The 14,123-nt window shown below is 48.1% G+C and overlaps 1 protein-coding gene across 1 annotated transcript in view; it reads left to right on the top strand.

The window, feature by feature from the left end:
* The window catches only part of LOC146808529 (vomeronasal type-2 receptor 26-like), a 47,536-nt gene that overhangs the window by 20,136 nt on the left and 13,277 nt on the right, over positions 1–14,123 (top strand). The window contains exon 3 of the mRNA XM_085623980.1: positions 568–691. Coding sequence (XP_085480106.1) covers positions 568–691 — 124 coding nt within the window. The remainder of the gene's footprint in view (positions 1–567; positions 692–14,123) is intronic.

Here is a 14,123-nt window from a genome sequence, read left to right as displayed (position 1 = left end):
TAAACTAACCCCAATCCTATACACTTCAAAAACTACATTTCTGACATTCTTGCTGCAGCTTTGGGAAGTGTGCAGAAGGCTCTGCTTTTTCTCTTCTAAACAAAATAAAATACTATGTACAATAAACAATCATTAACCCTTCCTTATGGGTGAGACCTTCTTGGCCGTAGCTCAGTGTTGCCTTCCTAGATATTTCTCATGGTTTCGGGGTTTCTAACCTTTTGAGGACGGGGAACTGATCATGCTCTACTAAATGCTGTCTCTTTAGCATGTAATTAAGTTATTCTGTATCTAACTTTTCTAGTTACAATTGTTTTATTGAAAATTAGTCAAAGGTTTATTTTCCTTTTGTTGCAATTCAATCCACTTTTAAGTTAATTTCTAATTTGTTGGCTCCTAATTCACCCAAGTCCTTCACCGAGTAACTAGGATCACTCTTCTTTCCTTTACAGGTATTTTAATTTATAGTTTCAATGTGTGTGACTTTATGTTTCCATGTTTTTTTAGGTTTTTCTCTCATCTTCAGGTCTCAGTCTCTGACTGGTCACCACTCTCTTTTCTCTCCAGGTCCCGCGCTCTGTCTGCAGTGAAAGTTGTCCTCCTGGGTACAGGAAAGCGTCACGAGAGGGGGAGCCCTCATGCTGCTATGACTGTGTCCCCTGCTCCCAGGGAGAGATCAGCAATGGCACAGGTGGGTTAATCCTGCCTCCTTGCTCACTGCTTCCTCAGCTTAAGAGAGCAGCTCACAGTCACAAAGATCTTGTGAAAAAGACGTGTTGTTAATCATTATTCAAGTTGTACTAAGCAAGATTGTTAATTTTGTCATCAGAATTCAAGGATTGATGATCCACAGATTGTCACTTTTTTTAGGTGTACAATTCTACTATCAATTTGAAAAAGATGAAGTAGTATGAATTCTATTTTAGGTGATCATTTGGTCAACATATAGCTTGAAGGTCTATCTGTGTGAGACAATATTGCCCAAGTAATTCCTCATTAGAAGTTTACCTCATCAAAAAACTGTAATAATTTCAGCAAATCTGATCAGGTTTCAAAGTCAGAGACAGACAAATAATAGTTCCCAATAATGACTCACAAATTCTGGGTCAGGACCAAGACCAATCAAGACAGCAAGGAAGCTATTACATTTCTTAAGTTCAGAAAACCAATAGATAACATTTACTTCAACAAATTTCTCATAAGCAAAGCACTAATCGAGCACAGAAAGGACATGGGAGGCTGACCTGCCTGAAAAGCAGCATTTTTAAAGAAGCAAAACACCCAGCAAGACATAGACATGCCCCAGCCAACACCATCCCTTGCACAACCAGAGGGAAACTGCGATGAGCATGATCCCACTTTAGATGGTTGTACTCTAATATACATTACTTAAAAGTGATATAACAATGCAACTCTGCCCCTCCACTGTGCAGCCACATGTCTGGATATCAAATTGTAATGTACCACCCACTAAATAGGAATCAACAAAAGCTGCTATCAACAATTATTTAGCACATAACACAATGGACCTCATTACTAGGTGCATGGAATGGTACGTCTCTTGTGGGAACGGCTCCTGACAAGATAGAGGGGCATATCATCAAGGACCGGCGATAATTTTCCCTAAGCGCACTTAGCGCTAGGATAATTATCGCCGGGTAACAAGGAATTTTATCGCTGAGATAGCGTGCAACGCTTATCTCAAAAGCGATAAAATTCCAAGCGCTAACTGCCAAATGTGAGATTATCGCTGGAAATCCAGCGATAATCTGACAAAGTTTGGCGATAGCTTGTTGATAGGGCAGGGCAGACTTAGCCATGATATACACCTTACATTGGATATAATGGCTAAGTCAAACTAAAAGCAGGCGTAAGGAAAGTAGTGATAACCAAGGTTAGCGCTACTTTTCTTATCGCTATGCCTGTTAGCGTGCCCATTGATAAATGGAGAAATGTCGGTTAGCAACATTTCTCCAGTTATTTTGGGACGGAACGCCCACTTAGTATCTCATTAGAGATGCAATGGTGGGCGTTACGGGAAAGGGAGCTAATGCAAGGATTCACGCGATAGCGTGACCTTGCTGATAAGGCGATAACATTATCGCCACTTTTCGTCCGAAAACGGACACAAAAGCGGCTATAATTTTATATCGCCTCCTTGATGATATGCCCTTAAGTTTGTTGTAATGTCCAAACCAAAAATAATGGGGTACATAAACATAGAATCTGATCATTTTAGACCTGGAGACAGTGGGTCCATGATGCTCAGCGGATCTGTGGGGGCTGTGAGTAGTCGCACCCGGGCTCCCTTGCTTGCATACAGCTGAATGGAGTTCTCCCAGCTTATCTGCTCTGCCCTCCAACCACACCCTTCCCCACCCATCCTGCAGCACTGAGATAAAATACCTCTCACACATTTGCCGCCGTCTCCAAACAACTGGTAAATGTGTGCAGATTAGGGCCTGTTATTCTCCCGGGAGGAAGAAAAATATGTGGGAATGGACCTGGTATTCCTGTGTTCATTTATTATTCCTCATTTCAAATATCACAGAGATGATCCAGATAGTGTACTTAGTAGTGGCTCTGGTATCTACCCGTGGAGTTAACCGAGAATATATAATAGGCCTGTTTTGGTATAAAATAGTTTTCCAAGCAGAAATTGCCAACAAAGAGTTCCTGGGGCCTGCAGTGCACAGGGATTCACCTCGGACAATCAACGACAACACTAAGACATGGGATAGCAATGGGATGGGGTGGCAAAACAAGACCCAGAATACTCAACACAAAACATACCACACAATTTCAATAGGACAAATGCATACTTACAATATATGCAGTACACACACTAACAGCAAATATAACACAAGCATCATATGTTAAAAAATATATAGTTTATTCTTCTGCTTTATATCAGAATCAGTTCAGTTGAAATATTTTTTGTAATTTCTTTCACAGTTTAATAAACATTTTTACCTATAAGGAGATATTCACAATCAGCTCCATGTATGGCAAATTATAGGTAAAATGTTCCCTGTACTTCACTGTAATGAAATCTCCACTCCAGGTGGCAGAGAATACTTTATGGCAAAGTATATGGAACATTTTAAAAGCTATTAAACTTTAGAAAAATTACAAAAAATGTATTGCCAAATAATAATGTAAATCACTTTATATATTTACTTCAAATGTAAAGCAAAAGAAAAACATCTGTAGACTATTGGCGGAAAGTTGAATTAAATATCAAATTAATTAAAATATATTATATTACTTAAAATTATTCTGCTAAATTGATATACAGAAAAAATGAAAGGCAATTGAATTATATTTTAACAAAACTTGTTCTAGCTTTAATTTCAAATTAAAAACGTGTTTAAAATTTTTGCGAAATAATTTATAAATATGTATTCTTTTAAGATTGTTTTTTAATTAAACTATATTTATTTAAATTTTTTACTATTTCAAATAATTTACTTGAATTTAACATTATTTCCTACTGTGTTTTAGTGTAAGTCCATACTTCTATTATTTTCTATGGGAGAGCATGGTAGTAGAAGTGGTTGACAATGTCTTGTGCTGGACTAATATTTCTTTTTTGGTCCGAAGTAAGATATACTAGCACATTTTACTCCACGCCTTTTGCAGGGGGTGGAGACATGTAAGTCTTTCATTTTGAGTAAGTTTACATTTCGATTATCTGAATATCCTAAAGTAGAAAAGTTACACAAAAGTTTAAGAGTTACCTCCCTTTAAACTTTCACCAATGTCTTCATCTACATGTCTCTTTCAGTAGGAGATAGAGAGGCAGAGTAAGCCATAAGTTTGCAGCATATAGTTTGCAAAACAGTGGACAAGAACACAAACGTCTCAACATTTTAAAAAAAACAAGTTGCATACCTAAGGTTCCAATGAAAGCTCATTAATAGTTTGCAAAGACACTCAATCCCATCAAACCAGTCTCTTAAGGCTTGCACAGCATTCCAGTAATGTGAGACACAAGGTCCATGGGGCATCCTCAAGTCTTCCTGGCAAAAAGGATCAGGCTACCCTCAAAATCGTACACCCTAAAATGACACCAACAGAATCATGCATTAAACAGCAAATGTTATTACGAAACATCGCTTAAAAAAACATGAAGGAGCAGCAGTGCTTAATTTGAGCTGGTGCTTTCTGGTGCTCGGCACCAGCACCTAATTGTCAGCACCGGTGCTTGTAACAGACTGCCACATGGTGGCGCTGTCTGGCCATATCAGAGATGGCCACAGTAGCAGTTAAGTATTAATTAAATATATTTAAAAATGACTTTTACCTGCCGCCCAAGTCATTCTTATAGCTTTGGGGGCCTGAAATAGTCCGAATTGGCACACTTGTAGAAATGTGATGGTTAATAGTTGAGTTGTTACCATCACTGGCAGTCCTGGCAGCGGAAGGTTCCAATGAAAGCTCATTAATAGTTTGCAAAGACACCCAATCCTATCAAACCAGTCTCTTAAGGCTTGCACAGCATTCCAGTAATGTGAGACACAAGGTCAAGGTCCATGGGGCATCCTCAAGTCTTCCTGGCAAAAAGGATCAGACTACCCTCAAAAACGTACACCCTAAAATGACACCAACAGAATCATGCATTAAACAGCAAATGTTATTACGAAACATCGCTTAAAAAAACATGAAGGAGTAGCAGTGCTTAATTTGAGCCGGTGCTTTCTGGTAGGGGAAGTCTGTGGTGCAAGCTGCAGAAGACTCCTGACGAGAGCCCTGGCACTTAATTTTTTACAAATTAAGCACTGAGGAGCAGCTCTGCTAGCCCAAGCTCACAGAGAGCAGCATGCATTTTCTCCATTTATTTATTTATTGTACTTGTAAAGCGCGCAGCTACCCAACAGGGTTCCCCAGCGCTAAGAGCATGTGGAGGCAAACAACCAAAACTTAGGCAACAGGCATAAAGGAGCACACAGAGATCAAGCCGAGTTACTAAACAGAAATGTCTTTAAACCTTTATGAATTGGTAGTAAGGATTGACAGTTCCGAAGGGCAATTAGAAGGGAATTTCAAAGCTTAGGGCCAAGACAGGCAAACGAGCGACCTCTCATACGAGCAAGTCAGAATCTTGGAACTTAAAACAGTGAGAGGCTAGACGATCTCAACTGTTGAGCCGGAACATAAGGTGTAACCAGACTTTGAATATAAGAAGGGGCAAGGCCCCATTTACCACAAAACATATAACGGAAGGCCTTGAACTCAATACGCTTGTTAACACCAAGACAGTGGAGTTGATGGAGCAGAGGGAAAGCAGAAGCATATCTAGGTAAATGGAGAAGAAGGCGTGGAACATCATTTTGAATGACCTGTAAGCGATGTATGGAGGCTTTGTCAGCTCCCAGGTACAGCACATTGCCGTAGTCCAGCCTAGATATCACCAAAGCCTGCAGGACCGTTCTCTGAGCTAGGGACGAAATTAGCCATACGATTTTTTTGATCCACTTTAGGGTAGCAAAGCAAGATACTGCAACCTTGGAGACCTGAGGCTTGAGGGAGAGCTTTTTATCAATGATAAAATCCAGGTTTTTGACTTTGGGGACAGACGCAGGTACTGGGCCCAAATTATCAGGCCAATGTCTAACTCCCCAAAGCTCCGGGTTATTACCCAGAATGAGCACCTATGTTTTGGTGCTATTAAGCTTCAGAGCATTACTACAGAGCCACGAAGAGATATTCCTCAGGCCAAGTTGCAACAAGGAAGGATCTTTGTGCTGGGCAGCAAAAAGGGAGAAAGCAATCTGGGTATCTTCGGCATGGGAAAATATAGTTAAACCCAACTTCTTAGCAATGTCGGCCAGAGAGTAACAGGCTCAAGATGGAGCCTTGAGGAACTCCAGAGATTAGGGCGAGAGTGTTAGACCTCACTTTGTTCGAGAAGACCTAAAAAGTAAGGTCCTTTAAGAAGGAGGTTAGTAAGGCTTCGAGATGGTCTAACAAAATGGAATGAGACACAGTATCGAAAGCCGCACTAAAATCTAGCAGGATGAGGGGAGAGGTACCGCCGGAGTCAAGTTGTGACCTGAGGTGTTCAGTAACCCCGAGAAGAGCAGACTCGGTACTATAGCTCGATTTGAAAGCAGACTGAGAAGGGTGCAACAAATTGTGAGAAGCAACATAGAAAGAGAGTAGAGTATTAAATGTGTTGCTCCAGTATTTTAGAAAACACAGGCAAAAGAGAGATGGGATGAAAATAAGACCAGCAGAGGGGGTCAAGACCTTCCTTTTTTATGGTTTAAATCTGTTTATTGATTTTATGCAAACATTGAAACAAAACCCACATCCCCGTAGGCACAATGCCAATGAGACAACCCAGTTGCCTGTCATATCGCTGCCAAAGGCAACAAGCGTGAAGCGGGCCTACAAAAATAGAAGAAAACATACAAACACCCAATAATATCCCCCTCCCTCCTCCCCTCCCCTCGTCCATAGTAACAAAAGGATTGCGGATACCTTCTAGGGATCAGCGCCGCCGCTTACGACGGTCCTGGGAAGCGGCCCCTGGAATCTGTGTGTCTGCTAAGCGCAACAATCGAAGGTAACGGGGGCAGGTCAGCTCACGAAACTCTGACACCAGTAGGGTCAGAAAGGGCCTCCATAACTCAGGGAATTCGGACCCTCTACCAGCTGAAGTGAGGGTGAGTTTCTCCATACCTAGCACTAACCAGAGTCTTTGGAGCCATCCGGAGAAAGTTGGGAGCTGAGCAGAGCGCCAGTATGTCAGTATGTTTTGTGTCGCTGCGCCTAAAGCAATGGCAATCAACCAGCCTCTCCGAGACTTGAGTGGGTATGTTAGCGCATTGGGCAGACCCAGGAGGACATAGGCGGGAAATCGCGGGAGCTGCGTCTCCAGGTGGAGGTCTATTTCGTCTAGGACCTGGGACCAGTACGGTTGTATGCAAGTACAACTCCAGAGAACATGCTCCAGAGTGCCCACTTCTCCGCACCCCCTCCAACACAACGCACTCCGACGGGAGTCGAAGCGATGCAAGCGTTCCGGCGTGTAGTACCAATAAGTGGCGAGTTTAGTCATGGTCTCTGTAAGTCCCATGTGGTACGCTGAGTGCCATGCTCTATGGTAGATGCCTTCCCACTCTTTGTGGCTCAGGGATCTACCTAGGTCCCTCTCCCAATGAGTCCTACTAGCGTTGTATGTGTGTGCGGTAGTGTCTAACAGCATCTTGTAGAGATCAGAAATTATTTTCTTATCGGACGTACGCGTTACCAGCCATTTTTCATAAGGGGTCAGCAGGCGCTGTGCCTGGGGTCTGATCTGAGGATGGAGTGCCCAATGTCTGACTTGCAAATAGGCCAAGCGCTCTGATTCCGGGAGGCCGTAGTGTTCCCTGAGCTGCGGGAATGTGATGATGCCGTCAAAATCAAAAAGATGACCCAAAGACCTACAAGAGGAGGAACGCCAGGCGCGAAAGGTCCGCGCGTCGGCACCAGGGTGAAACTCTGGGTTATCAAATATTGGGGTGAGAGGCGACGGAAAGGAAGTCAATTGATGGGTAATGTTAGTGCGATCCCAGGATTCCAAAACGGTGCTGGTAATGTAAGAGGCATAAAGATTGGGCGGTCTATGCTGTTTACGGAGAAAGGGAATGCCTTGCAGCGGCCTGGCTGCCACCGCCTGGTCCTGGAACAACCAGTGCTTCTCCGATTCCAGTTGGTGCCATTCTACTAAATTCCTAAGCTGAGAGGCATGGAAATATAGCTGGAGGTCAGGGAGCCCTACAGGTAGAGGTACAGAATCTGCGGAAGAACTGTCATCTTGGTGGCCGCGATCCTGCCCAGCCAGGAGAGTGTGCAATTTTTCCACCTGTTCAATTCTTTGCGTATGTGGGACCGGAGGCTAGAGCAGTTAATGTCTGCCGTGGCCTGGAGGGTCGGAGCCAGTTGAATGCCCAAGTAGGGGATCAAGGCAGATGCCCAGTTCATGGTATGCTCCTCCTGAATATGGGCCAGAGTGGGCGGGGAAAGTGAGATGTTAAGCGCTATGGATTTGTCCAGGTTGATTTTAAACCCCGACCCGCGCGCAAAGCCATAAAGCTCGACAAAGAGAGCGCGTAAAGCTGGTATTGGCTCGGAGAGGGAGAGCAGAATATCGTCCGCATAAAGACTAATTGTGTGAACGTCCCCTCCAAATTTAATCCCGGTGATAAGGGGGTGCCGCCGGACTCGAAGGGCCAGGGGCTCCATGTAGAGCGCGAATAGGAGGGGCGACAGGGGGCATCACTGCCGAGTGCCCCTACTTATGGGGAAACGAGAGGAGGTATAGCCATTAACTCGGACCGTCGCCTGGGGGAAACGATAACAGTTTAGGATTCTGGTGCGCAATTTCTCCCCAAAGCCGGCCCGTGCCAGAACCATCTCCAGATACGGCCAGTGCACTCTGTCGAAGGCCTTCTCCGCGTCGATGGCCAGGAGCATATATTCCCCTTGTGTGCAGGATGCCTTTTCAATCAGATGTAGAACACGCTTAGTATTGTCCGGGCCCAGCTTTAGGCGCGATATTGCAGAGATGACTTCCTCTGTCTGAATAGCCCTGTCCAAGTGATCTGCTTGCGCTGGGGTTAAAGAGGGCACATGGGCCGCGTCTATGTAATCAGCACTGCACTGGGTTTCCAGGGGCTCTCCTGTGTAGAGGTCCGCATAAAAGTCTCGGAAGACTTCAGCTATGGCTGCATCGTCTGTCACCGCCTCCCCCCCTGAGGTCTGAATTGTGTGAACCCCCCGCTTCTGGCTGGTCTCCCGCAGCTTGTTTGCCAGAAGACGACCGCATCTATCCCCCCCGTATAATACGAGTGTCGGAGCCGAATGGCCGCAAACTCAGCCCTGTCCTGGTCTAAGGCTGCAAGCTGCTTTCTCTCTACGCATAGCTGTCGCCAAGCACGAGAGGCACCCTTTCTTTGATGCATCTGTTCGAGCTCTGAAACGCGCTGAGACAGTTCCGCCCGCTTGCGGCTTCGCTCGCGGTTGTGGGCAGAGGAAATAGCTATAAATTCCCCCCTCATGACTGCTTTCAGCGCCATCCACTGTGTTGCCAGAGTCGTGTCCGAGTTAGCGTTGTGAGTGAGGAAATTTGTGATAGCTGTCTGGATTTGTTCGGTGACGGAGGGTTGGTGTAGCAGCGTGTCGCGCAAGCGCCAGTGTCGAAGGGGCTGCAGGGAGGGCGGAAGCTGGAATGTAGCTAGAACCGGGGAGTGATCTGAGAGGGAGGCCGTTAAAATTTCAGTGCTCAAGGCATGGGCCAGGAGTGGCAGGGAACTGAGAAAGTAATCTAAGCGTGTGTATGTATTATGGGCCCCGGAATAAAAGGTATAACCGCGACTGGTCGGGTGAAAGTGGCGCCATAGGTCCGACAGCCCCACATCTCGAAGTCGGGCCCGTCCGATAGCTGTGAGAACCCCCTTTTGCCCCGTTCTCTGACAGGAACGATCTAAGGTGTTATCAAAGACAATATTGAGGTCGCCACCCAGCAGCAGGCGGCGGTCCGCGGCCGCCGTGGCTTCCTCGAGGAGGAATGTGATCTGTCCTTCATTGGGCGCATATATGGAGCCAACCCCAAAGGTCACCCCCCCGATAGCAATTGGTATGTGAGTAAGCGGCCCTTTATCTCCGCCCCTTTTTGTAGGACCCTACTGGGAAAGGAGCAAGACACCAATATAGCTACCCCAGCGGATTTGGAGTTGGCAGAGGAGAACAGCTGCGTAAGGAAGGCCCGGGATTGTAGCCGGTGGTGGTCCTTAGCCAGAAGGTGGGTCTCCTGTAGGAGGCATATGTCCGCTCTCGAGTGTTCCAAGTAGCTGAGGATTGCCCGCCGTTTGATGGGGTTATTCAAGCCTCGGACATTTAGCGTGAGGACTTTAAGAGGGGTGTGTGGCATCTAGGGACCAGGGGTAGAGCAGGTAGCGGTGCAGGCAATTAGCCACATGAAACACAAGAGAGCGACAACCCAGACCGGCGGCTCGACAGCGCAGAAGCATATGAAGTGCAATAGGGATATATGGACGAGGGAGGTCGTACCCCAAACAAACCCCAATACTCCCTAGTAAACAACTGATCCAGCGATAAAAACCACTGGCAAAACCAAACAAAGAAATCAATATCCATAGAAATTGTCCATCTCCTTGGATAAAACAGGAGAGCGTTTGTGTGGGGGCCATGGTGTGACCAAGGGGGAGAGGCTCGGCCCCCCCGCCGTCCACCGGAAGGTCCTGGACCAGGTGCGGTAGAGCATGTGCCTCAGCTGCTCACTCGCCGCCGGAACCCGCCCCGGCCAGAGCGTCCGTCGCGGAGGCCAATGCATCTCGCTGGCTCTCAGCTATGTCAACTTTGTTGGGTCTCCAGGCTCGCCGTCGCCCACCCTGACGTCGCCACTCCGATGTAGAGGCCTCGTGCCCTGAGCCGATGCTTTGACAGTCATCATCCCCACTTGGCGGTGGCATGTCCAGCAGTCTGCAAGATTCAGTGAGTGAGCGCAGCTGGTGGAGCTTGCCGTTTAGTCTAAAAATGAGGCGGAAGGGGTGACCCCACGAGTACGGGATACCCCGCTGCTGAAGGTGTTCAGTCACTGGGCGAAACTGCCAGTGGCGCTGCAAGGTAATCAGTGCCAGGTCCTGGTATAGCACCGGTGAGTGCCCCCTGTAGGAGAGAGGATGGAGGGTTCTCGCCTTCGTAAGGATCGCTTCTTTGGTTTTAAAGTCTTGAACACACACCAGTATGTCTGCTGGGGGGGGCATTAGGCCCCCGAGGCGGGCCAAACCTGTGTGCCCTGTCCAAGACGATCTCAGTGCCATCCGGGGGCGGCCAGGATATGGCGGAAGAGGCCTGCGGCGAAGGCGGAGAGGTCTTTGGTGTCGTCCGATGTCTTCACTCCCCGGATGCAGATGTTATGCCTGCGGGATCTGTTTTCCAAATCTTCCAGGTGAGTTTGGACGTCTAGGTGCTGATCCCGCAGGCGGAGAACCTCCTGCTGGAGTGTATTTATGTCCGACACGGTGGTATCGCTCTTGTCCTCCAGGGTGGCCACACGCTCCCCCACGGCATCAACATCACGGCGGATCTCCTTTATCTCAGCCGTGAGGTCAGCCTTCACCGTCTGAAGGTCCGCCCTGAGGGTTTGGAATAGGGACTCCATGTACGCTTTAGTGATCGGCTCATCCCCGGCACTGGGAGGGTGTTGAGGAGTCGCCATCGCGAGGGTCACGGCCACGGGGCTGGATACAGAAGGAGCGCGCCCAAAGATGTCCCTTAGAGGTTTCTGCTTCCTCGCCCTAGATGAGGGCATAGTCATAGGGGCTCCGCTAAAGGGCTCGCACCAAGAGGCACGTCGGACCCGCTACGAGCGGGGGGGACCAGGACATAAACCCCAGCAGGGCGGATCCAAAGTCACAAGCCGTCTCCAGGCCCCCACCCCGTGCTGCCAAGTAGGGCCAAGCTGAGTGTCTGGTGGGGGTGCCGGCCAGGGAGCCACACTGTCCACGCGAGTATTTAGAGGGGAGGGGCCCACACACCCCAGGGCCTGGTGTCCAGTCACTTCAATCCCTCTCTCCCGCGGGTCTTCCACCGGGTCGCCTCTTGGCCCCCAACTATCCGGCTGGTCACCCCTCCGGCCGGCGCTCCTCCGCTGTGCAAGGCTAGGGCCAGCCGCCCGGGTCTTCTCCCGCCACTGCGCCGGAGGGCTGAGCCCCCCACTCCCGGATGAATATAGGCGTCTCCTACCTGGGCTCGGCCGCCACGTGTCTCAGTCACAGCGCCTCCGGGCTCAGCCAGACCATGCCACGGGCCGCTCTCTCCACTCCAGGCCGGGGATCCGGCTGGGCCTCCACCACGTGTCCGCGATATAGCGCCGCAGTACACCGCTCCACCCCGAACCAAGAGACGGGCGCTGTCACCACTGCTGCTGGGCTCCGGGATACTCCGGGGATAGGAGGAAGGCAGTCCGCGAAGGTAAAGATGTGTGTGAAGGGCCGCCTGATCCGGGCCCCCCCAGCACGGCATTCTGCCCCTCCGGGGCCCCGTCCGTTCGTCGCCTTCTTCTGGGGCTACCCCAGGGGGCAGCGTCCAGTGCCAGCCTAGGCCTCGCTGACGTGGGGGGGGAACAACCCCCGCTCCGGGTCCGCCGAATCCCAGGGCTCCACGGTTTCCGGCAGGCCGCCTCTCTTCTCCGCCGAGATCGCCGCGGTCCCGAAGCTCCAGCAGCCCACCCGGCGTGCCGGCCGGCGGGCCCTAGGGTAGAGGCCGGGATAAAGGTTGCTGGCCTCGACGGTCCCCACGCGGGGCCGCCGCTCCTGTGAAGCCTCCACGGGGCGCCCCCCGGGCGTTGGCCTGGTTGCCTCATTGCCGCCCCGCACCCGGCTGCACAGAGAGGTCGGACGCCGCCAAGCTCCATGGCAGTCAGGGTCGGCACCTCCCGGGACAGTCCGCACCAGTGCCAGCGGTCATCCGCAGGTCGCTTAAGGGCTAAACAAAGATAATGTCGGTGGACGGCGGGCAGGAGCTCCAGCAAACGCGTCCTACCTCGCCGCCATCTTGGCCACGCCCCGACCTTCCTTTTTTAAAGAGGAAGAACAAGTGCATGTTTCCACTCCTGGGGAACAAGACCTGTGCTAAGCGAAGAATTAAGAAGGTTAAGAATCACAGAAAGGAACGAATCATCCAGGAGGATACGTTTTGACATAGGAAGACAATCAAAAGGTGAACCAGACTTGATAGATCTCAATAGCAACTTCAAGGAAGGCAAATCCAGAAGAGGCTAAGAACCAATCTGTTCAGAGGCCTGAGAGGGAAATTCAGGGGACCCTGTCACGGTGCTGTTAAAAACATTTGATTCACTTGTTGGAGGGCATCCACAGCAAGTTGGTCATGAATGGGCTTAACTTTAATACAGAAAAAGGATGCTAGCTCATCACATTGAAGTTGGGAGAGGGAGGAAGGAGTCAGAAATATACTGGCAGCTGAGAGTTGAGTAATAACCTTAAACAAAGTTTTCTGACAGTGTTGAGAAGGGCCAATTGATGAGTACCTGACACCTTCGTGTCATTTGGGAGTGGCTATCGAAGGATATCTGACTGTGACATTTCTGTGGGGCTAGAATCTAACTTACTAGTGACAATATATGGATTTTCACGAATTTGCTAGCATGCAGGCTTTAAACTGGGAGAGTTTTGCTTTTTTCATGTGTTTCTTTATTCCCTTAACTATATTTTTCAATGGCCGCTGAATTATCACAGGTAGTTCTAAATTGCCTGTTATTATTTGAACTCTACCAGGATATCGCTCAAAGTCAATGAGTTTCATTGGGAGCCACAAACAGAGACCATTGTTATAGAACTTCCATACTACAGGAAGGGAAGCACACACCTTATACACAATGCCTTAAATATGCAGGTATTGAACGTGGCGCTCTCTGCAGGGCCACCCATAAACCTTTGCCTTTACCCTCCTCTTTTTTGCTAGATTCATTTTGTTGGCCTTAGGACCAGATGCACTTTAGCACTGCCTCTTTACCACTTCTAAGCAGTGCTAAAGTGCTTCTACTCACTCCCCTAAAACATAGAATACATTGATTTATACCCAATTGGCATAGTTAATTTACTTATACGTGCCTTGTAAAGTGCTATATCATATACCAAAATGGCTCCTTAAAAAATGTCCCAGGCCTGCTACTGTAGCCTGGATGCCGTTTTAAACTGCTAGGTTGACTTGTAATTTAAATCCCCACGCTAAGCCTTAACCCCTCCTTTTATTACATATAAATCACTCCTAAGGTAGGCCCTAGATAGCCCAAAGGGCAGAGTGTTGTGTCATTAAAAGGTTGGACATGTAAGGTTACGTTTTACATGTCCTAGTAGTGAAGTTTTTTACTTCTGTGAGTCCGACCCTTCTTAAAGTATAACATTGGGGAATACTTATTATATTTCATAAGCTTTCATTTCCAGTGGGGAGCAGGTCGCTATATGATGCTTTGTGTCTTGGTAATTGTCATGAAAATCCCTATTTAATGTTAACGTCAAGTTTTTTATTACAATTTTGAAAATGTCACATTTAGCAAGTTAAGAAAACAAAATACCTGGAAGTGTATC

This window comes from Triturus cristatus, chromosome 8, assembly GCF_964204655.1.
Source record: "Triturus cristatus chromosome 8, aTriCri1.1, whole genome shotgun sequence".
Lineage (NCBI taxonomy): Eukaryota > Metazoa > Chordata > Amphibia > Caudata > Salamandridae > Triturus > Triturus cristatus.
This window is presented reverse-complemented; position numbering and strand designations above follow the sequence as displayed.